A 26591-nucleotide genomic window follows, 5' to 3' on the forward strand; every position below is an offset into this window, starting at 1 on the left:
TGTCTCTTGCCTTTTTCTCCTGCTTCCCTGGGGGGATGCTGTCTTCATCCATATGTATGTAGAAAAATCTGTATTCTTTCGAAAAATATAAATAAACTCTCACCCAAAACCCATGCACTTTCCTCAATGGACTCACACTACCTTCAGGGGAAGAAAGCAGAGTTACTGATGATGTGTGCATGTTGGCCCAGGGAGCAAATCTAGGGAATAGACTGACCATGCTATTAAACTCAGGGTGACCCAGGGGATAAGTATTCTCTTATTTGCCCAGTGTATATATAGGACATAACATTGCCACTTATCAAAACCAACAAATTACAATGGAAAAAGCATAGGTCTAGGATTCAGAAGACCAGGGTATGAATCCCACCTTGTAATTTAACATTTGCTAAAACATCATTTGCTAAAAGACAAAATTCAAATTTTCTGAGCCTCAGTTTCCTGATCTGCAAAATAGGGATAGTAATTCTGTGTGACTTCTCTCACAGGGCTATTGTGAGGCAGATCAGTTCAACCTAACATCTCTTAAACATGTGGTTTTAGCCAAGATCCTGTGGATAAGAAAATAGATAGGATGTGGGCCCTGTTTTCAAGGACATACAATTTTATGAAAGAATGCCTTATAAAATGATGCACAAATATGAACTATTACTAGTACATCATTCTAATGTCCCTCTAACACAACTATGAGGTTTGTGAGGCCAGGTCTGTGCCTCCTCATTTTTCTCTGCAGTTGACTGGATGCAGATAGACCATGTTCAATGAATATTTCTCCTTGGGATGATAATGCTGAAATCATGTGGATGGGGGAGCAACCATGATGGTTAAGGGGATTGGGATTCTGCCACACACAAATTGACTGGAGGACCTAGGGATGTTTAGCCTCAGGAAAAAATTACTTTGTGGGGTGTTAAGGTTAAAGATTTTGGGAAATAGCTTTCCTTAAATATCTGAAGGGCTGTTTTATAGAAGAGAAATTTGATTTATCCTGCTTGGTACCTGAGGGCCAAACAATGACCAATGTTTACTTTAGGCATTGCAGAGAGGCAAACTGAAGTTTGATGTCAAGAAATACTTCTTAATAATCAGCTAGCTAAAAGCAGGATGTGCTGTCTTAGGAGGCAGAACTCTGTACTGGAGGTGTTCAAAGTCCTGATGACCACTTGTCACAGATGCTGCATGTAAAAAGCAGTTCGAATCAAGTCCTTGACAGATGTCTTCCCACTCACAGAGTCTATGATTCTGTGAAATTCCCTTTGTCTCCCTGTTCCCCTCACCCATTTTACGGAAGGAGAGCTGCAATCACAAAATAGGGCTATGCAGATCATTGCCAAGGACACAGATGGTTATGACCAGCACTGACAGCAGACTGGAGAGCACCTAACCTTGTCCATGGTGCTAAGTGATGAACAGGGGGAGCTGGGTAGGCCAACCATTAACATAATTATAATGGAGCTGATGCATCTGGGTAGAGAGAGCTTCAGTAAGTGAACTCATTGCCCTGCCTACCTCTCTGGACTGTACTAAGGATCAGATGAGATAATGAATAACAGCACTTTGTGACTAAAAAGCCTATGAGATGTAACCTAAGCATTTAAAACAATTTAGAGCTTTAGTGTTGGGAGGAATTTTAGAGCTCATTTCGTCAAATCTTCTCACTTTACAGTTGAAGAAACTGAACCCAGATGGGAGAAGGACTTACACAATATCACACAGCTAGATCACAGTGGAACTGGGGCTAGAACCCAGGTCTCTTGACTTCCAACTTATTACTCCCTCCACCAAACAATACTATTGTTATCATTGTCATCATCCTCATCCTCCTCCTCCTCCTCCTCCTCCTCCTCCTCCTCCTCATCATCATCATCATCACTACTACTCTCCTGGTGTCCTGGGCACTATGTTAACAAAGGGTGGGTATTAGATTTCCACAATACATTGCAGACATGCTCAACTTTCAAGCTATCCTTATGTGTGAGAAAATTCCAAACTTACAACATATGGGGATGGTTCTTTGCATTACAAAAGGATTCCCTGTAGGTTTCCTTTAAATAATGAGCTCTCTTGGTACATTTAAAATTGGACTTCATTTGCATACAACAGGAACACAGCTCTAAGGTTGCTTCCAGTTTGAACATTCTATGTGCTATGCTCTTTTCTAGCTCTCAAGTTGTCTGTTCTCAGGACCTTTTTAGCCAAACATTCTAGATTCTAAGGTCTTTTTCAGCTCTAAGACTCATCTATCTTCCCTACTGTGAAAAGCCCTCTCATTTACATTTCTCAGAAATAAGAAGAGCCAAGAAATATTAAAAGAAAACTGTTGTGCCTGGCCCTTCCCACCATCGATCCAATTCTGCAAATATGAAGAACTCAATTTATTTATGTGGGAATGATCAAGACGTTAGAAAGGACATCAAGGTACTGTATGGGTCATTCAGTTCTCTTCCTCTGGGCCACTCAAAAGTATCTGGGTTGAAGGCCTGCTGAACTTTAGAGTGCTAGTTCAATTCCATGAAACCCTCTCATGTTCACCAACCTTTAGGTGTATAATTCTTTTTTGTCCTTTGCCTCTTATTAACTCTGCTTGACCTTTGACCTTATCAGGTATAAGCTCCTGGGGTTTTCTTGCCTTGTTGATCTATATAATTCCAGCTTCCCAAGGCCATTTCCTTTCTGCATCAGTTATTGAAGAGAGTTTGCAAGTAGGTCAGGGCTTTGTGTGGAGGCTTTTCTCTCCTCCCGCCAAAAAAAAAAAATGTATAGTCCATAAATATGCCCACATTAATCATGTCGTATAAATTTTTGGCAGCCAAAGGAACAATGCTTTGGCTCAGCCTGAATTATTCTCTGCTGGTCCCAACTTATGTTCATATTCTTCCCTTAGGAAGCTTGGCTCATTTCAAAGAATCATAGAACTCAAGGAGCTGAAAGTGACCTTATTATTCATTTAGTCCAACCCCCTTGCAGATGAGGAAACTGAGGTTCAGAAAGGTAGAAAGAACTAATCATTAGTAATTCATAACAAGGTAAAATGGCAAGAAAATTGGATTTAGGGTCAGATGACATGGGTTCAAATGCTACCTCTCCCACGTACGGCACTGGGCAAATCATAATTTCTCTGAGTTCCAGATCCATGTTTGTAAAATGGTAAAGTGAAATATCAATGGACATATTAACAATAATTATAACACTAAATAATTGTAATAAGCAAGCTTGACTGGAGAGAAAAGTTGAGAAAATATACCCCTATCTTTTCTTTGCAGAAGTAGAATATTATATACATTATCACACGTAATTGCCATGGTGGTTAATTATATTGGACTTTTCCTTCCTTCCTTCCTTCCTTCCTTCCTTCCTTCCTTCCTTCCTTCTTTCTTTCTTTCTTCCTTCCCTATTCTTTGTCAAAGGAATGTCTCACTGGGTAGGAGAAAAGGGCAGACAGGGGTGTGTTGGAGACAGCTCATAAGTCTAGAGAGAGGCAACTGTTAAATTTTCATTACAAGCATTTATGCCTCAGGAATCTGCACATACTACAAACCAGGGCTTGATTTCTTTTTGTTTGGTTGATTGTTTAGACTTAAGAAAGTGATGGAGAAAATGTTAAAATGAAGATTAAACTTTAAAATATATCATTTGTACATTATACTCATTCCACCCCCATCTTCCACCCCCAGTCAATTGTTAAAGATTTACCAGCACACCTCTGGTGACAGGAATATCTAGAAGATGATATTAAAAAAAAGATACAAATACACAATAAATGAGTTTGAATCGATCAAAATGGCAGTGGAGGTGGAATAATGACCTATGAAGTTTAAATCTACTTTCTAATACTCCTTCCAGCTCTATCATTCTTTGTTGAGACATTTCATACTCTAAAGTCCTTTCCTGCTCTAAATAAGCATAATTCTAAGTTTGGAGTTTCATATACCAAGTGTTCCTGAAATAAGACACACTGTGAAACTTCACATCAGATGGATACATCCTTACACTCCTTAAAATAGTTTTCCTGGACTATGTAACCAATGGGATATAGAATAGTACAATGAAAAGAGCATAGGCTGAAGAATTAGTGAACTTGGGATCAAATCCCACCCTGAATAACTATTACACGTATGATTTTGTACAAGCCATTTAACTTCATTTTGCATTGTATTCCTCATTTACAAAATAAGCTAGAGAAAGACACTATGATATCTTTGCCAGAAAAACCCCAAATGGAGTCATGAAGAGTCAGACATGACTGAAATGACTGAACAACAACAAAACCTTGATGATAAGGAGTGTTTCATGTCTTTCTTTCATTCTGTAATCCTAGCACCACAAATGCAGTGCCTGGATTATAATTAGCATTTGATAAACACTTGTTGATCAAGTTTGCCAAAGTAGGAATAAAGAAAAATCCTTTTTTGTTTCCCAATTTCCCTGAGAGTTGCCCCCTAGTGAAGATCATCAATCCAGCTAATCCCAAGAAGTGATTTAAAAAAAAAATCTTTTCTTTAAAAACACCTTAGTTACTCAGAACAGGGAAGCTAAGAGTTAATATGGTTGGATCCCTCAGAAGTTGATGTCTGACTCCTAGAGTCACTGTCACCTTGGGGAGTAATTTCACCACTTCAGGGATGGCCAGATGTCAGGAATGGGACTAGCATAAAGGTCACATTGAATATAAATATATCTGATCCAGCAAATGCAATAACTTCGGCAAGAGGACAGCCTGGCCCAGTGAGACAGGAATGTCTCATTTTTTTTTTCTGAAACTTGTCTGAGGGGAGGATACCTACCATCTGGGCAATATGTGGTAGAAAGATTTAGTGGCTTAAAGAGCCACCTCCCAAGAGCAGGTTTTCTATCTGCCACATAAGTGAGAGATTTAAACCACCCAAAGAATATCAGCCCTAATAAAAATTGTGGATTAGGTAAAATGTACTTTTTTTATGTTCTCACCACTATTAAATGACCTTAGGCAAGTCACTTTCCCTCTCTGAGTTTCAGTTCCCACATCTAGATGGTGCAAAACTAGGCTTCTAGAATTGGAAGGGACCCTAGACATCATCTATTGTGAATGTGCCCATTTCACTGATGAAAAAAAGAGATCCAGATAAACTAAGTGAATTGACTTTGGTCACAAACTAGGAAGTAGAGGAGTTGAAATTTGAACTGAGATATGCTTGCTCCAAATTCAGTGCTGTTAGTATTAGAAGTAGTAATAATAAGTCAGCTGCAGCAGCAGCAATAGCTGCTAGGTATAAACGTGGATAAAACATGGGGCTTGGAGTCAAGGAGATTTGAATTCAGTCCTGCTTCTGACACTAGCTGTCTCAGATTCTTCATCTATAAAATGGGGATAATCATAGCATTTACTTCATAGAATTGTTTGTAAAGTGCTTTGCATACTTTAAAGAGGTATATAAATTGTAGCTACTCTTATCATTTAGCAGAAAATTATTAATAGTAGTTAGCTAGCATTTATATTGCTCTTTAAAGTTTGTGAAATGCTTCATATATGTTAGCACATTAGGTTATGATCCTTTTTTCTTTCTGGAGACAGGGGACTATAAGCATGGAATATTGCATAATTATATGCATAATATTGACCAAATCAGTTGAAAATTTAAACCATTCAAAAAAGGCTAGTCCTAAGAAAAATTATGAAATACGTAAACTGTACTTGTTATACCCTCCCAGCTACTGAATTATTGATTTTCATCAGTATTGTTTATTTTTCTGAATCAAATCAAATTTATCAGTGACAGCCTAGGACACTTGTACATAAGGACAGCCTTGGTGGATGGGTAGACATCGTTTCAGAGAACTGAGGTCTTAAATGTTGTCCTTCAACTAAGCTGCCTCACTTCCTAGCTATCTTTTGACATCTTTCTCTTCTACCAATGCCAAAGAGAAGAATCTTTCAGCCACCAGCACACAGGGCTCTTCAGACAGGATGTGCCCAAATGATCCATGACTTGAGGAAGTAAAAACAAGAGGTATTACACCATCTCAGGACAGAAACAGTTCTATTAATGGTTCTCAGTCAAACTGAATTTTGTCACCAGTCTAATAGGCCTAGGAAGCATCGCTGCCTGACTTCTCTGACAGACAGGAAGAAGACAAGGTAGGACATGGGGAGAGCTCTAGTGGTCCAAATGTGTCTTAGTGAAGTAAAAGGAACACTGCATATAGAAGGTTACTTAAGTGCATTAAACAGATTGTTTCATGAGGTCACAGAACCTTCCCTCCTCCATGTTACAGATGGGGAGCAGAGGAGTCTTTTTATTTTGGTTATTTTATTGGGTCCTCCCCACCTAAGCTCTCAGGCCAAACAACTACAACAACAACAACAATAAACCCAAACTTCTTAAGGGAATGCATGTATAATCTTAGTAGAGCTGATCAGTATAACCAGATCAGGGTATATCACTTTAAAAAAAATGAACAAAAACAAATGTAGACTTATCTCTTTGTCCTGTTGTCTATCTCCCCCAGATAGAGCACAATCTCTGGGCCCCAAAAGAAAATTTAATTAAGACTGTCATTTATGCACTGAATGGCATTTCCCAAATTTATACATGTATTAAGAACAATTCAGAAGCTCTGGTAGCTAGGGTGGTTCATCTCATCTCCCCACTCCTTCCATTTATCTGGCTGACTTTGGCCAGTTTCCTCCATCCTATTTTCATTACGCTTTACTCCCTATTGTCAATTAGATTGAGTCTAAACTCCTTCTCACATATATCAGTTTTCTTCCCCTCAGATCTGCCTAACCTCATTATTTGGCTCCCACCAGGCTGTGCTTTTCATCCTTTTCCCCAAGGATGCTCAGACCATTCCTGAATCAAATTCCCTCTTGATTTCTGTCGACCCATGATAATCATTTCCTTCTATATGGCTCCCCTAAGAAGGCTTTTGTAACCAAACATACCCTACAATGATTATCCCCTTACTTATACTTCCTCAGCACTCATTCCTATTTATTTTCTCATTGTTCCTGTGCATTTCTTCTTTCTCCAACTAGAATATAAGATTCTTTAGGTCAGGGGAATCCTAGAGCTACAAAAACTCAGAGTTGAAAGGGAATTTAGAGGTCCACTAGAACAGAGATGTCAAACACATAGGCGCTGGTAACACTTCTGAGTAACGCTGACTGAACCAGATGAAAATGTCTTTGGGAAATATTTAACAAGATAAACAAAAACACAACAGAACACAGATAATGTTAATATGTGGTTTTCTAAGTCACTATGTGAGCAGTTAGGTGGTGCAGAGGATGGAGTGCTGGGCCTGGAGTCAGGAACGCCTGAGTTCAAATCTAGTCTCAGGCACTTGCTAGTTGTGTGACCCTGGGAAAGTCACCAAAGCCTTTTTGTTCCAGTTTACTCATTTATAAAATGAGTTGGAGAAGGAAATGACAAGCCACTCCAGTATCATTGTCAAGAAAACCCCAAAAGGGGTCATAAAGAGTCAGAAACAACTGAAAAAAATTTTAAAATGACAACAACAAGAAGTCACTATGTGACTCACAGAGATTCTTATCTATGGTTTAATGGCCACCATTTATATTTTAATTTGACCCCATGACCTAGGCACATACCTTATTACCATGCAATGATACTTCACAGTTCACAGGGTTATGGGTTTTAGGGGAGGAAGGAAAGAAGGAAGGAAGGAAGGAAGGAAGGAAGGAAGGAAGGAAGGAAGGAAGGAGTAGCATTTAAGAGCTTGCTATGTTCCAGGCACTGTGCTAAGAGCTGGAAAGGACCTTAGCTGTCACTAAGTATAACCTCCTCTTTCTAGAGCTGAGGAACCATATCTCAGAGAATCAAAATGATTTACCCAAGGTCACACAGGTAGTAAGTCATAGAGGCAGGATTTAGACACTGGTCTTTTGCCTCCAGAGCTAGCACTTTTCCATTATAACACAGTCAGAAGCCTGCCCCATAAACAAGCAAAGGGAAAGGCTCTGAGAAGGTTCCTTCTATTTCCTTTTTAATATATACATATGCATATGTATGTATGTCTACATACACACACATAATACAATTACAATTTTATATATGCATATAATGAAGGAAATAGAATATATGTGTGTATTATATACATACATATGTCTCTCTCATTTACATTATACATACATATACGTACACACATATATACATATATATACACATAGAGACATAAATACATGTATATACACACACACACACACACATACACATACATATATATATATTTTTTTTTTCCCCCCACCTGGAATCCCATTCTTTCTTCTCCTTTCCACATACTGCCCATCCTCCAACTCAGCTCATGTCCCTTCTCCCTCATGAAGACTTCCCTCCCTACTCTGATGCATACTGATTTATCTCTCCTGGACTTCTACAGAACACTAATGGCACATGACACCTTATATTCTTCCATTGTTATATACTCTTTAAAAAATATAGAGCACCTCACATTTGCTATACATTAAGGAAGATTTCTTTAAAGAAGTATTTACTACTGACTAAAAATTTTTGCTACTTCATTCAGAAAAATAAGACGTAAATCCTAGAAACTAAGAAAAAATGCAAAGCTTCATGTGTCTAAGGAGCAAATTGAATGATACAGATAAATACTATCAGAATTCAGAGTAGATAGGGTATACAATCTGTAGATAGAAAGAACACCAATCTAGGAGTTCTGGGTTCTAATTCTGCCTATGTAACTAACTCAGTCACCATAAATACATGTCATTTCTCCTCTCTGAACCTCAGTTTCCTCATTTGTCAAAAGAAAGGGTTGGATTAGATCAACTTCTAAGGGCCCTTTCTAGTCCAGCATAAAATGTTTTAGCATTCGGTTTTTACCTGTAACATTCCATATTCTAAAGTCCCTTCCTGCTCCAACATTTTTTATTCCAACATCCTATTCAGCTCTAATATTATATATTCTAAGATCCCTTTCAGTTCAAACTCTATGATTCCATAATTGCAAATCATAGATCACAAGATAACACAATTTCAGAGTTGGAAGGGACCTCAATAACTATCTAGTACACTACTTAATATTGCCATCCCAACCCTACCCCACTCCCCCAAAAAAGAAAAGAAAAAGACTGCCTATTAATACTCACTCCAGTGGTCATCATTGTTCTGTTTAAAAATGGCCAGTAAGGGAGAACCTACTGCCTCCTGAGGTAGTCCACTAGACTTCTGGAAGGTTTTGATTCCTTCAGGTTGTCTGGGCCCAAACAGAACCATTCAACTCCCCCTTCAACCCAACAGCCCTTCCAATATTTGAAAACAGCTATATGTTTAACTTTCCCCTCATAATAATTCTTTTTTTTCTTTCATTTTCTAGGTTAAGCATCCTAAATTTCTTCAGCAAATGTTTATATGATGGTCTCAGGGCCCTTCATTCTAGTTGTCTTCCTGTAAACTCCTTCCAGTTTATCAATGTCCTTGTAATTTGGTGGCCAGAACTCGGCACAATATTTCAGATGGGCTCTGACCCAGGCAGAGTAGCATGGAAATGTCACCTCCTGCCTGGAAGCTATGCTTTCCAACACATTGCAAGATCACATTCTTTATTAGTTAGTCACTGTTAACTCACTTTGACCTTGGATTACACTAAAACTCCTAGATCATTTTCAGACAAATTACTCTTTAGCCATACCATCCCTGCTATGTACTTAGGAAGTTGATATTTTGACCCTCTGGAAGACTTTACATTTATTGTTATCAGATGCAACCTTATATTTTATACTATGTTCTATTCTATTCATCTCTTTTTGGATTATAATTCTATCATCTGATTGATAAGCTTTTCATTCCAGCTTTGTGTCTTCCCAACCAGTTTGATAAAGATGTTATCACTGCCTTTATCCAAAGTAGAGGTATCAAACACATGGCCTATAGTCCATATATATATATATATATATATATATCCCCAAAATCATGAGTGTGGCCAAATGAGATTAAAATGTAATTGAGAAATGTTTAACAAAATAAAAGATACAATACAACACTGATAATACAAATACGTGATTTTCTAAATCAATATGCTGGGATCCGTATATATGGTTTAGTGGTTCCCATTTCTATTTGAGTTTGACACCATTGATCCAAATCATCAATAAAAATGCTACAGAGCACAGAGCCAAGTACCTCGCCCTGATGAAAAGATGACTAACAAATACAGTCCTAGAGTTAATACAGCCATCAATGTCAGAGGCAGCCTGGGTTCTCTGCAGGAGCAAGAAAGGCACCACATGGTCCCACTGGCCTAATCAAGTGACAGACCCCCGTATTGTCTTCCAATTGCTGCCATCCATCCTGATGAGCAGAATTCCAACACAACCAAGCCTGGTTGAGAGGCCCAGAGATCCATAACCCAATAGGAAAACTCCCAGGCCTCACTCTGGAGATGTCTGTATCAACCACTGAGTGGGCTTGCATTCCTCCAGCACCTGACATATACCAACATTCTCTCACCCCAATCAATCATAGCAAGAGCCCAGTGCAGTTTCCTAGAGACATTCTAATCAAGATGAGGCCCTGGGGAAGCAAAATAAGATGAAGACATGAGGAGTGGGGTAAAATAGGTTTTGCACGAAGAGGGAGAAATGAGAGCAAGGGAGAAGAAAGGGGAGCGTGGGAGGAGAGGGAACAAGCAAATGTTCGAAGGAACCTGCATTTGTTTTGCTATCCTGGCAATTAATGCTCGAAAGTGACATTTTTAAGGGGCTCTTGTGACAGCTTTAGTGACATTACTGTTTGTGGTTTGATGACAAATCTCAGTCTATATCTTATTTTAGAGAGTGCAGAGACAGCTCTGAGGATGGTTGCCTGGGAATGCCAAGCTCAACTCTGACAAAGTCACCCTTTTTGCCTAAGCCCAGGCATTTAGGAACGATAAGCACAGTCCAGAAAGAAACAGGAGGGAACCCACAAGATGGGGAGAGCTTGTAAGCAGAGCCAAGGTTTGTTACCATTCTTGAAGGGGCAACTTATTAATTGGAGCTAGATGAACTACCTTAACAATGGAAGCAGATTTTTTCCCCTCAAAGAGGAAAAATAAATGAATGAATGAATGAATGAATAAATAAATAAATAAATGACCCATCCCATATCTGGACACTTTGCAGGCTGACTTCTGAAGCTCATTTTCAACTGGTTAGACCTCTCTGGCTTCTAAAGAGTCCTAAAAAGACAAAATTACAAAGCCACATCCAAGGCAGATGTTGAAAAAAGATAGGCATGAATTGCTACCCATGACACTGACACAACCATTAATATACACAGGTAGAAAGTGGAGAGTGTGGCTAAAATCAGAAAGTATGCCATTATTGCTTTCTCTAAGGCTGATGTCAGGGATGGAGGGGTGATGATATCAGGCAGCCTTTCTTGGGGATACAGAGAATCCCCCAGTACTGGGAAAATCAAATAAAGTGCTTTGCCACTGATTTGTAGCCTCTCCATGTCTCACTGGACCATGTGATTTAGGGGGAAGGGAGTAAACCTTTATATAGCACCCACCATAATGTCCAGCATTATGCTAAATGCTTTACAGGTATTATCTCATTTCATCTTCATGAATCACAAAATCATAGATAGAGATCCGGCAGGGATGTTGGATTCTAAGAGACTATAGAAACCATCTAGTCCAAACTGCTCGTTTTACAGGTAAGGAAACTGAGGTCCAGAGAGATTAAGTCTCTTGCCCAAGGTAACACAGGTAAAAAAAAAAGCCAGGATGTGAACCCAGTAAAAAGAGTACTTCATTCTATATCAGGCCATACTTCTGACTATCTAGATTTTCTCTACCATGCCACAGAAACCTCCTGACCCTGGAAATTCATTCAACTCCTATATTTCACATATTGGAAATACCAACTAATCCTGGGGCCTCTCCCTCTGATTAGCTGATTCCTCCTAGAACTTCCATTTTAAGGAGGATGCCCAGGTCATCCATATCTTCATTTATCTCTACATTGTATGCCTGGTGCTTCAGACTTTCTCTGCAATGTCCCTGTACCATACGGCCCTGTACCAATGCCCATGTCCCATGTATATTCATCCTTGCCCACTTCACTCACTTTTTCAGCTTCCTTTTATAGGCTGTCTTCCTTTGATTTAGAATTTAAGCTTTCGGAAGACAGAGACTGTCTTTTGTTGTACTTTGTTCTATAAAATACTGTATTTGTATTCCCAGGGCTGAGTAGGATGCCTAGCACATGAGCACTTAATAAATGCTTGTTGACTCATGGGCTTGTTGAGTGTTGACTGAGTCCTGGAGGTAGATTCAGATAGCTTAGGTTTGAATTATGGCTATGCTACTTACTACCTCTGTGACACTGGACTAGTCATTTCTTTTCCCACTTACTAGGGGAAGACTTAACAGAAGAAGGAAAACTTAAGCTGGACTTTGAAATGAGTCAAAACTAGACTTTGGATGGTGAAAATGGAAGTGCAGTTCTGGGTGCCGGTGTCAAAATGTAACCATTCCCACCCCTGAACATATTATCAGAAACATAAGCCCCTAAAGACAATGGGGCAAGATTATCTTTCCCCTCCAATTGCAAATCATGACGCTCAGTCCACGCTTGCTGAAGAGGGAACAATAACTAGGGAGGCGGCATGACACAGTGGAAGAACACAGGCTGGGAAGTCAGAGCACTCAGGCCCAAATCCCACTTTTGATGTTTACCACCTGTTCGATCTCAGGCAAGGAATTTACCTTCTCTTAGCATCGGTTTGCTCATATAAATAAAGGGAGTTGGACTAGGGAGTCTCTAATGACCCTTCCAGATCAAATCTCTAATACTCTTGAGTCTACAACTGCAGAGTTCTATGTTCTATAATCCTACTGTGGAAATCTTCAACATCATTAACTTTCCCAACACACATGGACTGGGGAGTAATTCAGATAAAATGTATTCAAGTATAAAAGACTAGGACCTTTGAATTATCAAACATATCACCCCTCCATGGGGTGCTGTTGTATTTTTTGAATGACATGTTTTAGGAAAGCTAATGTTTTTTATTGCATTTTTAAACTGAATAAAACAGGGATCAATTACCACCATCCAGTTTAACATAAAGTACACAGGTCTGGTCTCTAGAGACCTGAATTCTCGCTCTGGTTCTGCTGTTAACATGAGACATGATCTGATGAGGTAGTAACAACAATGATAATGATGATAATCATTAGAATATTTTACTGGTGTTGGTCTTTTTTCTCTCTCTCTCTCTACAGCATCTCTTGCATATTTCCCTTTTCCTCCTTTCACATAACCACCACCATAGTCTAGGCTCTCCTTACCTCTTGACTGGACTACTGAAATATACTCCTAATAGACTTATATTTGAACTATCTTCTTCAAGTCTCTCCCCACTCCATTCCATTCTTTAACACAGCTGCCAAAGTGATTTTCCTCAAGTGTAGGCCTGGCTATGTTATATCCGTAATTTAATAAACTCCAATGGTTCCCTATTGCCTTTAGGATCAAATTTAATAAGCTTCTTTTTTTTGACATTACAAATTTGTCTCAACGTGGTCACTTCCTAGCTTTCAGTTTTTAACCCATAGTTCGCCTCCATATACGTTATGGTCCGGCCATATTGACCAAAATTACTAACTATACATAAACATATACATATACATATACAGACACACATACACACACACAAGTGTGTGTATGCTGCACATGTTATCTCTCCCATTAGCACATAAGTTTCTTCAGGCAGCAGCTGTTTTGGCTTTTTCTTTGTTCTGGACTTGGCCTTAGAATAGTCCTATATCAGTTTAGTTTGGAAATATAATGAATTAAGAGATTCTAGATCACTCACATTTACAAAAGGAGATTTGCTTAACCATGGCAGAAAAATAATCAAGCAGGACAGGCAGTGTTAGACACACCTGATTTGATTCAGCTGAATGAAGAAGCTTCTATCAGAACTGACCAGACAAACTTATGAGAGACTCTCCAGCTCCTCCTGGGTCCATTACTCAGACGATGAAGAAGTAGTGTCAACAGTTCAGACTTTTAGCCACCTGAGCTGAATAAGTTCCCAGGAGTGTCTCAATATCATTTAAGGAAACAAACAAACAAACAAAAAACTAGTCTAACCCACATGGGGGTGCAGGTAGTTAAGCTATTGTTCCTACTACACTTCGAATCCTCAGTGCTTAGCTCTGTGCCTGGCACCTAATAAACAGTTAATAAATGCTTGTTCATTAATAGTTTACCAATCACTTCCCTCACAACAACCTTGTGAGAAAGGCACATCAAGTATTATAATTTCCATTTTACAGATGTGGGGGGAAGGGATTTGGGAAATTACTTTAATATGCAGACAGAAGACATTAATAAAATGAAATAAAATTAAGAGATTGGACTACATCAGTTCTCAAAATAATTTGTCACAGAACACTTTGGAGCTGGAAATATATAATTCAAGGAACTCATAAATTGTAGTCTGGGAGGTCTAGAATAAATCAGAAGAAAGGAAGAGGAAATTGTGGAGCAAAATGGGAGAAATGAAACCTATTATCATACTAAAATTATCTTGTGAAAATAAGTCCTTTGAACACAAGTCAGGACAGTGCTAGGCTCAGGGAGGTATTGCCCTCTGGCTTCCTGGGCTTGCATGTCTGGAAATAGTTTCCTGGCTCAGGCTGCCCCTGGGGCCACAACACAATCTCTTGGGTTGGAAGAAGGGTTTGTTGCTACACATTGCCTTCAAATTGTCTCCTTTTAGCTATACAGTCACTGGGTTCTCTTTCTATTTTCATGACATCTGGTATCCCCCTCCAACCCACCTGTCTCTCAGCAAGACCCTTCCCCCAAGTTTGCCACAGGCATGTTTTGGAACTTTGTCTCACTGACAGCCACTTTTCCATTTCCTGGCTTCATTCCAACCCTTGCTGGGTTTCCTTCCAAGCTTGTCTTCTCTTGCAATCAGAGACAGAAGATTGGTGCACATTCCTTGCTTTATACCCACTGCTTGTCCTCACCTTATGTCCCTGTCACACAGGTCTTGTCCTTAGACTCAGGAAGAAAAAGTTCCCTGCATTGTTGAATCTCTAGAAAATTATCACAGACACCAAAATCTTCTCCCTGATCAGCAATGTTTTTTTGGAATGGAATCTGAGAAACACTGGATGTACCCAGAGATTCCCTCTAATTCTTACAATGCTATAGTCTGAGGCAAACACTGTGCAAAACTTAAAACGCTATATAATTGCCAGTTATATTTAAGGTCCCTTTGAACTCTAACAAGAAGCACATAGGGATCTTCTTTGGGGGTGGAGCATGGAATTGGAAGTGGGGAATGTCCAGCCCCCATGATTTCCTTTTGTAAAATATTCCATGTGCAGAACTTTCTAAAGTGACACCAATCAGCAGCTTGCGTGCACCTCAGTTTTTTTTTAATTTATTTATTTTATAACATGTTTTTTTAAAACTTTCGGTTACAATTTTCTCCCTTCCTCCCTCCCCACCCACCTTCATTGAAAAGGCAAGCAACTCGATACAGGTTATAGATGTGTAGTCATGCAAAACACTTCCACAGTAGTCATATTGTGAAAAACTAAGTTTATTTCCCTTCATCCTATCCTAGCCCCCATTTATTCTATTCTCTATTTTGAACCTGTTCCTCCTCAGAAATGTTTGCTTCTGATTATCCCCTCCCCCAATCTGCCCTCCCCTCTATCAAGCCCCTGCTCTCTCGTCCCCTTCCCCCCTTATTCTCCTGTAGGGTAAGATAGATTTCCATACCCCAACTGTGTATGTTATTCCCTCCCTAAGCCAAATCCTATGAGAATAAGATTCACTCATTCCCTCTCACCTTCCCCCATTTCCCCTCCACTGTAAAAGTCTTTTCTTGTCTGTTTCATGTGAGATAATTTACCCCATTCTACCTCTCCCTTTCTCCTTCTCCCAGTATAATCCTCTCTCACCCCTTAATTTTATTTTCCAGATATCACCCCTTCATCTTCAACTCACCCTGTGACCTCTATCTATCTATCTATCTATCTATCTATCTATCTATCTATCTATCTATCTATCTATCTATCTGTCTATCTATACATACATACATATAATTTCTCCCTCCCACTACCCTAATACTGACAAAGGACTCATGAGTTATAAATATCATCTTTCCATGCAGGAACGTAAACAGTTCAACCTTAATAAGTCTCTTATGATTTCTCTTTCCTGTTTACTTCTTCCATGCTTCACTTAAGTCTTATATTTGAAAGTCAAATTTTCTATTCAGCTCTGGTCTTTTCATCAAGAATGCTTGAAAGTCCCCTATTTTACTGAATGACCGTTTTTTCCCCTGAAGGATTATACTCAGTTTTAATGGGTAGGTGATTCTTGGTTGTAATCCTATCTCCTTTGCCCTCCGGAATATTATATTCCATGCCCTGCAGTCCCTTAATGTAGAAGCTGCTAAATATTTTGTTATCCTGATTGTGTTTCCACAATACTTGAATTGTTTCTTTCTGGCAATATTTTCTCCTTGACCTGGAAATTCTGGAATTTGGCTACAATATTCCTAGGAGTTTTCCTTTGGGGATCTCTTTCAGGAGGTGATCGGTGGATTCTTTCAACTTCTGTTTTGCCCTCTGGTTGATAATTTCTTGAAAGACGATGTCTAGCCTCTTTTTTTGATCATGGTTTTCAGATAGTCCAATAATTTTTAAGTTCTCTCTCCTGGATCTATTTTCCAGGTCAGTTGTTTTTCCAATGAGATATTACACATTGTCTTCTATTTTTTTATTCTTTTGGATTTGTTTTACAATGCCTTAATTTCTCATAAAGTCACTAATTTCCAATTGCTCCATTCTAATTTTTAAGGAAGTATTTTCTTCAGTAAGCTTTTGGACTTCCTTTTCCATTTGGACAATTTTGCTTTTTAGGGCATTCTTCTTCTCACTGGCTTTTTTGACCTTTTTTGCCATTTGGGTTAGGCTAGGGTGTTATTTTCTTCACTATTTTTTTGGGTCTCCTTTAGCATCACTTTCAGTTTTTCCTCTACTTCTCTTACTTGCTTCTCAAAATCCTTTTTGAATAGCCTGGGACCAATTCATATTTTTTCTGGAGGCTTTAGATGTAGGAGCTTTGGCTTTGTTGTCTTCTTCTGGTTGTATGTTTTGATCTTCTTTGTCACCAAAGTAAGATAATATAGTCTGACTCTTTTTGCGCTGCTTTCTCATGATCCTAGTCAATTACTTGAGTTATAAACTCTTTGTTAAGGTAGTGGTCTGTTCCCAGTTTGGAGAATGCACTGTCTCCAGCTTCTGGGGTTTTGTGCAGCTGTTTTCAGAGATACTTCTAGGGACCTGAAAATCTTCAGTTCTTCCAAGGTGCTATGATCAAAGGGGCAGTGTTTACTCCTTTCCTGGCCTGTGCTCTGATCTATGAGTGACCACAAGCACTCTTTTCTGCCTTGGAACTGTGAGAAGGATTTCTTCTCTACCACCACTACAAGCTCCACTATGCCAGTGCTCCTCCTCACCCTAGGACCACCACCCAGAACTATGACCCAGATTCAAGCACAGGCAAAGCAATAGAATCCTGCACCAGCAGAGAGATCACTGCAATACCCCTCTGAACAGCCACTCGATTCCCCCTCAGTCTGTGGGCCAGAAGCTCAGGAGGCAGCCGCTGCCGCAGGACCAAACTTGGGGACTGGAGCTGAGACCACCATGCTTCTCTCTCACCACCGCAGAAATAGACTTTTCCCACTGACCTTCTAAGTTGTCTTTGGCGTTCCTGGGTTGAGAAGTCTGGAAACCGCCACAGCTACCTGCGATTCAGTCCTCTGAGGCCTGCGTGCCCATGCTGAATTGCATTACTCTCCCAGCCTGGTGCAATATACCTTTCTGATCAACCATCCAGGCTATCTTGGGCTGGAAATTTGTTTCACTCTGTCTTTTTGTGGGTTCTGCTGCTTTAGAATTTGTTTAGAGCCATTTTTAGAGATATTTGGAGGGGTTTGGAGGAGAGCTCAAGCAAGTCACTGCTTTTACTTTGCCATCTTGGCTCCAGCCCCCTTGCACCTCAGTTTTAAAGAGTTGTCTGGGTACACAGAGAGTAGTTAGATAACACATGATAACACAGGTAGGGTGGATTAGAGCCAGGCTTTGGACCCAGATCTTCCTAACTCCGAGGACATTTTTTTTAACCCATTATACTTAACTCCCTCTACATAAAGATCATAGAACCATGAACTAGTAGGGATTTTAGGATTTGGAATAAAAAAAAACCCAAGTTCAAATCCTGCCCTAGATACTTACTAGTTATGTAATCCTGAATACATCACTACGGCTCTTTGGGACTCAATTTCCTCCTCCATAAAATGAGAGGGTTAGTCCTGATGACCTTTCAGGGCCATTCTAGGTCTAAATATATGATTATCAAGTCTAACCTTCTCACCTTAAGGATGAGGGAATTGAGGCCCCAAATCTGTTACATCACTGAGAGGTTAAGAAAATTGTTCAAGTTCATAGAGGTATTAAATATCAGGGTTGGGTTCCAAAACCGGGACCTCTGGCTCCAAATCTAGTGCCCTTTCCACTATCAGAGATTCTTAAACATCTTTGTAGCTTGGAGCCCTTTAGTTTCTGTTAAAGGCAATAGACTCCTCCTCAGAATAACATTTTTAAAAGCAAATAAAACACATACGATAACAAAGAAAACAAATTCTGTGGAACTATTTATATATAGACATTCCTACACATACACCTATGTATACATACATATTATGCACACAACATGTTTATACATATATACATTCAAAGAGATCAAGTTAACTCTGGAATTAGGCCATGCTGCCTATGTTCTGAAGTTCTATGTTCTAAGTACTTTTCTAGTCTATCTTTCCATGACTCTATACCAGGGATTTACAGGTTCCATGCTCCATTCTACAATAATAGCTAACATTTATACAGCACTTTATGGTTTGCAAAATGTTTTACAAATATTATCTCATTTTATCCTCATAACAAAACTGGGAGGCCAGTGCTATTATTGCCTCCATTTTACAGATGGGAAAACTGAGGCAGACAGCAGTTAATTGACTTGTTCAGGTTCATACAGATAGTGAGTTTCTGAGGTCACATTTGAACTCAAGTCTTCCTGACTCCACTGGACAGGTAGGTGGCACAGTGGACAGAGTGCTGGTCCTGGAGTCAGGAAAACTCATCTTTCTGAGTTCAAATATGGCCTCAAACACTGACTAGTTGTGTGACCTTGGGTACGTCACTTCACCCTGGTAGCCTCAATTTATTCATTGGTAAAATGAAGTGGGGAAGGAAATGGCAAACCATGCTAGTATCTTTGCCAAGAAAACCCCAAATAAGATCACAAACAGTTGGACACGACTGAAAAACGACTGAACGGAACTTTTTGACTACACATACAGTCCTCTGTCCTTTCCAGGGTACCATCTACCAATTGCTATGTGGCAGAGCCAAACTCATAGATCTATCAAGTGAATTAGCTAATAAATACCTGCAAAGCTGTTTGTGAATACAAAAATATCTATAGATCCTTGGACAATAATTCCACACAACCCATACCCACTACCAACTTCCACCCTGTGGTCTTGGACACCCTTTGAAACACTCAGAAGACCAAGTATCTTTCCTGTAGGAGATTCCCTGCCACCCAATTAGTGTTGGGGAATGGATATTCATGCTGCCTTTTGCATCAATGAACACACAGATATTACCTGTCTATATCTTTCCAGCTTTGTCAAGGAAGCTCGGCCCTAAGTTGCTATAGTTCAACCATCTTATCAGTTTCACAGGAATGCATGGAGCCCAGTTTGGAAAACCAGAGTATTCTAGTGAGCCTCTTCTTTGGAAAAATTAACCCCTATGGCCCTGCCCTCTTGTCCCCTCCCCATGTAATTTCTCCTGCTATGGTTTATATCCAATTAGGAACTTTCATTCTGACTGAAGGAAAGCAAGAGATTCCTAAAACCTTGTTATGAACTACAATGCAGAGTTTATTGCTGTAGTCACAGCCCCTCTATGTTAGCTTTCTTCTCTTACCTTTCTTCCCTATATAGCTTTATCACTAGGCTCAGGTAAAGAAGAAGGAGAACAAACCATTTTGCATCACCTCCCCAGTTTTGAGCTCATAAAACAGCTTGCCTAAAATCTGACCATTATTTCCTCGGTTATTTTTCTATTTAGATCAAGGACTGATAACACTCTGCCCCAGGGGGTTTCAATTTAATAATCATTTAATGAGTACCTACTATATAAAAATAATTAAGACTGCAAAGAATAACAGAGTCAGTACTTCCTTGCCTTCAAGGAAGGGGGAGGAAAAGAAAAATTACTAAGTAAGATGGTCTGGGGTAAAAGGAGAGATCTAGGTCAATTTGAGGAAAGAATATCATTTTTAGCAGGGGATCTCAAAAAAAAGACTCTACAGAACAGTTGACATCTAAGTCAGACCCTGAAGGAAGAGAAGGATTTCAATAGGTAGACATGAGGAGGGAGGGCATTTGAGGCAGGAAAGATGGCTTCCAAAAACGTAGAGACAAGAGAATGCAGGACAAGAAGAAAAAACAGTCCAGTTTGGCATGAAGTTCATTAAAGGAAGTAATGAAAAAAAATATCAGAAAGGTAGCAGGCTATGGAGGTCCCTAAATATCAGGCCAAGGACTCCACATATTAGGTAACAGGAAACCACTGACAATTTTTCAGCAAGGAACTCAAATCTGTGGAAAAGGAAGGTTATTCTGGATGTGAAGATGCATCAGACAGGAGGGAATGCAAGCAGCAAAATCATGTAGAACCAAAAATGGAAAGATCCCTCCCTGGTTGGAATCAGAATCCCCAGCTCTGACAATAGGAGCATAAACCTGGTTGAATTACCTCTAAGTCTCAGTTTCCTCATCTGTGAAATGGGAAATATGGAGAATATGGAGTTCCAGACTTCTGGATAGAGGAGCTAATAAGCAGAGGAGAAAATAATTCCTATTCAATGTTCGGTTCTTAAATGATTTGTTCTATATTAACATATTGAGTCATTTGTATGGTACAAGTCTAATGGGAAAGGGAATTGCCTCCCTAGAATCTCCCAGCTTGTTTTCCTTTTAAGGAGAGTCCAAATCAGAGGTCAGAACTACGTCTGCAAGGCGATCTTCCATCTACGTTGTATATATCTTGTATGTAACTCATTATTTCATGATGTCTCCCCATGAGAGTGTAAGTTTCTTGAGGGCAGGACAGTGTTTTTTGTCTCCCTTTTTATGCCCATATCTTAGAATAGTGCCTAGCACATAGCGAGCCCTTAACATATGTTTTTTGACTGGCTGGTTATTTAAGGCCTTGGGTCCCAGGGAGATAGGAGTCACCAGAGAAGAAGGAGAGTTGTATTGTCTATTTCTTGGCTCCCTTTCTGGGCTTTTTCTGTAATCCCTTTATGAATTTTCTGCATTTTCTTCAAGGTGAAAATAAAGGCTGCCCTGTACCTGTTATATATGTATGTGTACATGTGTGTTTATACACACATACATATATATGCACACACATATCATGTGTGCATGTATGCATATACATATGTATATGTGTGTGCACATACATACACACATATGTGCACACAAATATATCACTTTAAGTGCTTGCATGGGAGCTGGGACTCTTTTACCCACACCTGTGGAGACCTAGACATGAATAACACATACTATATTCTGCCTAAGGTTAAAGACTTAATAGAGCCCAGATTCAAACTCATTTCTTCTGACTCAAAAGTTAAAATTACTTCCAATACACCATCTTGCCTTGACAGAAAGAACATATTACCAGTAGTGAAGACACAATATTGGCATTGCCATAACTGTCTTTTACTAGACCATGCCCAAAGTCAGGCACTCCTCTGTTTCCCTCAGCCAAAGTCCTCTGGAATCTAATATCACAGAAAGTAAACTCTGAGTGAGTAGACATCATCTAATCCAATCTAATTTTTAAAGATAAGGAACCCGAGACCCATTGAGGTAACCTTATTTGCCAAGGGTCACGCAGATATCGCACGGATGAGATGGACCTCAAACCCAGACCTTGCTCTATTCCCAGTGTTCTTTTCACTACAACATGTTCTCCCTTCAACAGATAGAAAGAAAGGGTCGACAAAGGACTCACCTTTTTTTTCAAAGTCTATCTTCTCCTCACTGGCCTGACCAAGACTCTCTAGAGTCCGCGTCACCTGACTCCCAAATTCATCTTCCCGGGAGACATGGTTGGCCCTCCGGGGTTGCTCCTCTTCTTCATAGTCATAGTCATAGTCATCCAGGATAGGAGTCTCTCGGATGGGCATGCCTATGACAGAATTGTGTGCCTGAAGGCGAGAGTTCCGGAAGCTTTCTCGAGCTTGGGGTCCCAGGAGCACTGATGGGATATAGTGGATCTCATGGGTTGCCTCTGTGCTGGCACTCTTTTGAGGGACCCGCCGTCTTCTGTGCCAGCGCCGCTGGGCATATAGGGCCACAGTGAACACCAGCAAGAGCAAAAGGAGGGCAATCAGGCCACCCTACAGGAGGGAGAAGAACAACTCAGAATTAATGAAGTCTCATGGCTGGGCTTACAACTTGAGAGCTTGGAAGAAATTTTCTAATCCAATACCTTAAATTTTCAGATAAGATGACTGAGTCCCTGAGAAGCTTAAAGAGTTAAATCAATCAACAAGCATTAATTAAGAACCTATTGTGTGACAGGCACTATTCCAGGCACTGCCAATACAAAGAAAAAAGCAAAAACAGGCCTTGTCCTCAAGGAGTTTATATTCTAGTAGGGGAGACAGAGAGATATAAGTAGCAAAGTGAAAAACTTCTACTCTGGTCATCTGACTTTATATCCTGAACTATTTTTTTTTAAAACTAAATTCAATTCAACTTCACTGAGCAAAAATCTATTGAATGCTTATTATGTGCAGTCACCAGGGATACAGAAAGAAAAATGTAAAGAAGTCCTGAACTCAGATAATTCACCTTAAACTAAACCATGCCACCTCCCACCCAAGATGTTGCAGGAGGGATTTGATTACCTAGCAAGTGCTAGACTAGATAACTTCAGAAATCTCAGGTAGCTTTGAGATTCTGCGACTCTAATAAGTGAGGAAGAAGGTGTGTGTGGAAGGGGGAAAAGGGAGAGGAGCAAGAAGGAGGGAAAATAGGAGAAAGAACAGAGAAGAGGAGAATCCATAAAAAGGTCAGAGAAATGAAGAGGTGGAGCAAAAAGAACACTTCCAAGTCCGGGTGAAACAATTCCTCAGGCTGTCTATTCAGAAGAGAGTTCTGTGAGCCTGGCTTCCTCGACTTTTGATTTCTTTCACAGAAAAACGACCTTTGCATTAAGCAGGATACCATTGCATGAGATCCCTTAACCAATGGTGCCCAGCCCATCTCTAAATACCAGATGAAATGCACGACTAGGAAAGATGGCTAGAGTGATCAGAACATTGGATTTGATGAAGAGTAGTTAACAAAAGGAGGTTTTTCCTAGTCCTCCAAAGCCTAATCTCTACTGGGGTCTTATCCTTGAGAATGCAATGCTGTATTAGATATCTGGCCCCAAAGATTCCAGTAGCTTCTTAAGTAGGGGTGAGGGAGTGTTGCAAAGCAAGGATGGGACCGCTGTTTGGAGGGTTTTAAAGAGATGAGCTATGCCTTTTCCCCTGGCCCTTGCTTCCAGTGTGCTACAAGAAACAACTCTATGAGCACAATATGGCAGCTCTCATTAGAATTCCCCCTCCTCCTGTCCTCCCCTCTGTGGCCTCATCTGTTTTCTCATTTGGTCTCATAATTGACAGTAATGGGAAGATGAGCTCAGGGAGGCAGTGACTGCACTTCTCTTTCTCAGCTGAGCAGATGCAGGCCTGGCAAATAACACTTCTGGGTCCAGGCAAGGCTCAGGGAGCTCCAGGGTTGGGACAGGGGAACAACTGCCTGCTTAGTAAGACTGAACTTTGCTTCCTGCACAGGGAGAATAGGTAAAGACCTACCTGACATAATTCTAAAATATAGAGTTTACAGGTGGAAAAAAAGTTAGGTACCGTCTAGTCTATTATTTTTTAATTTTGTCATTTCATCAACTAATTGCTTCATTTTACTCCTTTACTAGAGGAGGAAACTGAGGCCCAGAGAAGGGGAAGTGACTTTTCCAAGGTTAGTCCAATAGTAACAGAAGAGCTAGGAATTGCACCCAGGTTCTCTAGTTCCAAATACAATGTTTTTTATACAATATTTGTTTCCCAAATGCCAAAAGATGACCAGTCAATATTCAATAAAAGTTTTAAAAAAATCATTTATATGCTTTGACCCAATCTTTTCATTGTTGGAAAAATATGTGAAAGTATTGCTCTTTTTGCTTTTCAAAGATTTTCATTGTAGCATTATATGTAATTGCCAAAAACCTAGAACACACTGAAACGTCCAATAGTAAGCAAAGAGTTAAACAAATTGCAACACATTAATGTAATGGGATACTATAATGCCATTAAGATAAAACATATAAGCATACAAAAATGTAAAAAGCCTTTATGAAATAAATGCAAAGTGAAAAAAAAATAGTATCAAAAGAGTAGAGTAGACATTACCCACAACCATGTGCAAAGAAAACTGAATAAAAATGAACAAAGAATCCTGATTGGGATTTAACAGGAGACTAAAAAACTGGTATGATATTTGTGCACTGCAAATAATAAATTAAAACCTACATATTTAAAACAGGTTTGGTTCCCCTACACACACACACACACGCACACACACACACACACACACGCACAAATGTAATGTCCCTGAGGGCAGGAATTATTTCATTTCTTTATTTTTATCTCCATTGTCTTGTATGGGGTCTGACCTGTAAAAAGATGCTTGATAATTGTTGAATTAGTTGGCTGTATTGATGTTCAATATTAAGTTCTCAATACATTTAATTTAAAAAAATTCTAAAAGACTACCCCTGCACAACAACATTTATCTATCCTGCCCCCATTTGCCATTCTTCCTGCAATTTAGTCATTAGTAATCAATTCCATTGTATTAAGCCTTCTCCTTTCTTCTTGTCCTTAAAAAATAAAGAAGTACCCTGACTACTGCTTGAGGTAGGAGGAAGAATTCACATTTTTCTCTCTAGGTTTCAGTTTCCTCCTCAGTAAAATAAGTTGTTAGACTAGATTATTTGTAAGGTTTCTCCCGGGTCCAATTTTTTTTATGGAATATGGATTCTATGAATTTATTGATCAGTTTCATTCTCAGATATTAGAGACACTATGTATGAGAGTACGGTTGAGTGGACATTTGGGCTGAGAGTAGGGGGAAATATGTGGCTAAGGAAGGGAGATAATAAAAAACGGAAAATTGAGGAAAGGGGGATACCAAATCTAAAACTGGCTCCTGGTGGTAGCTTTTGACTGCCAACTAATGTCTTTCATCATGGCTTGTGTAACTCTAGACTATTGGGAATGCTTTATAGCAGTAGTTCTGCAAAACTTTGGACCTTACATTATTGCAGATGAAAGAAAATATATAATTTTGTTTAATATAAGTTTAACTTACCCTGGATACACAGTATAGTTAGTATAGTAGTCATAAAATATACAAATCCTACTTATTACACATGTACTCATATTTCTTGAACTCTCAAAGAATTCAACTATAATGGCTGCTGTTATCAAGAGGGAATATTATACAAACAAGTCTCCCAAATCAACCAAAGCGATGTCAGCTTAAGGGGTAAGTTACCAGGAATCCTTATGGTAGAGTACTGTGACATGAACGAAAAAACCAACAACAGCAACAAAAATTTGAGAACCACTCTCAGTAACATAGAGTTCATGCACAGATAACTTCATAAGGTTTAGAGCTGGAAGAAACCTTAGAGCTTATTTGGTCAAATTTTTCATTCCAAATATGGAAAATAAAAGCCCAGAATAATTACATGACTTGTCCAAGGTCACATAATTAGTATGCATCTAAAGTCCCTTTCAGTTCTGGTGTTCTAAAATTCTATGACTCTGGAGTTATTGGTTTTCTAGACCCTGACCAATTGCTCTGCCCTCAATGAATTCACCTAGCAATGTTTCATTCTTGGTATAATTCAGAGATCCTCCAGGAGAATACTTGGTGCTTTGAAACAGGAAGGTTCCATTATCACAGTGCATTTAAATGGAGGTCTCTGAGACCTGCTCCCTCTGGGCTCTCAATCTGGCTTTCTCACAGCAGAGTTATCACCACAGAGTGACAGGACCATGGTGGTTCTGTCATGGGTCCTGGATTCTCAGGTATCTGAAAGACAGCTGAGCACAGAACAGAAAAGAAAATTATTTGGATGTCCCCAGGGCCCTGCCATGTGACGAGTTCCCAATCCTCCTAAAAGAGAGTGGGTGAGGAGCTCAGGCTGAAGAGAAGAAACTGTGGTTCTTCCCCTACCTTGGCTAAACCAACCACCTGCAGAGACACCCACCCACGATTGCTTCTCCCTGCATTTTTACTCCTACTCATGTCTGCCTCAAGAAACAGAGGGCGAGCAAGCTGAAACACAGTAGAAGTGTGGGAAGAATTAATAGGGGGAGAGGTCAGGTTAGTTGC

The 26591-nt window shown here is 39.6% G+C and overlaps 1 protein-coding gene across 2 annotated transcripts in view; it reads right to left on the reverse strand.

Annotated features, from left to right (window-relative positions):
• Positions 1 to 26591, reverse strand: part of LOC114047046 (astrotactin-2) — a 1078351-nt gene that overhangs the window by 813349 nt on the left and 238411 nt on the right. For both annotated transcript variants that reach the window (XM_027867720.1, XM_027867721.1), the window contains exon 3: positions 22147 to 22534. In XM_027867720.1, the coding sequence (XP_027723521.1) occupies positions 22147 to 22534 (388 nt within the window). The remainder of the gene's footprint in view (positions 1 to 22146; positions 22535 to 26591) is intronic.

This window comes from Vombatus ursinus, unplaced genomic scaffold (assembly GCF_900497805.2).
Source record: "Vombatus ursinus unplaced genomic scaffold, bare-nosed wombat genome assembly UNPS02014786.1, whole genome shotgun sequence".
Classification (NCBI taxonomy): Eukaryota; Metazoa; Chordata; class Mammalia; order Diprotodontia; family Vombatidae; genus Vombatus; species Vombatus ursinus.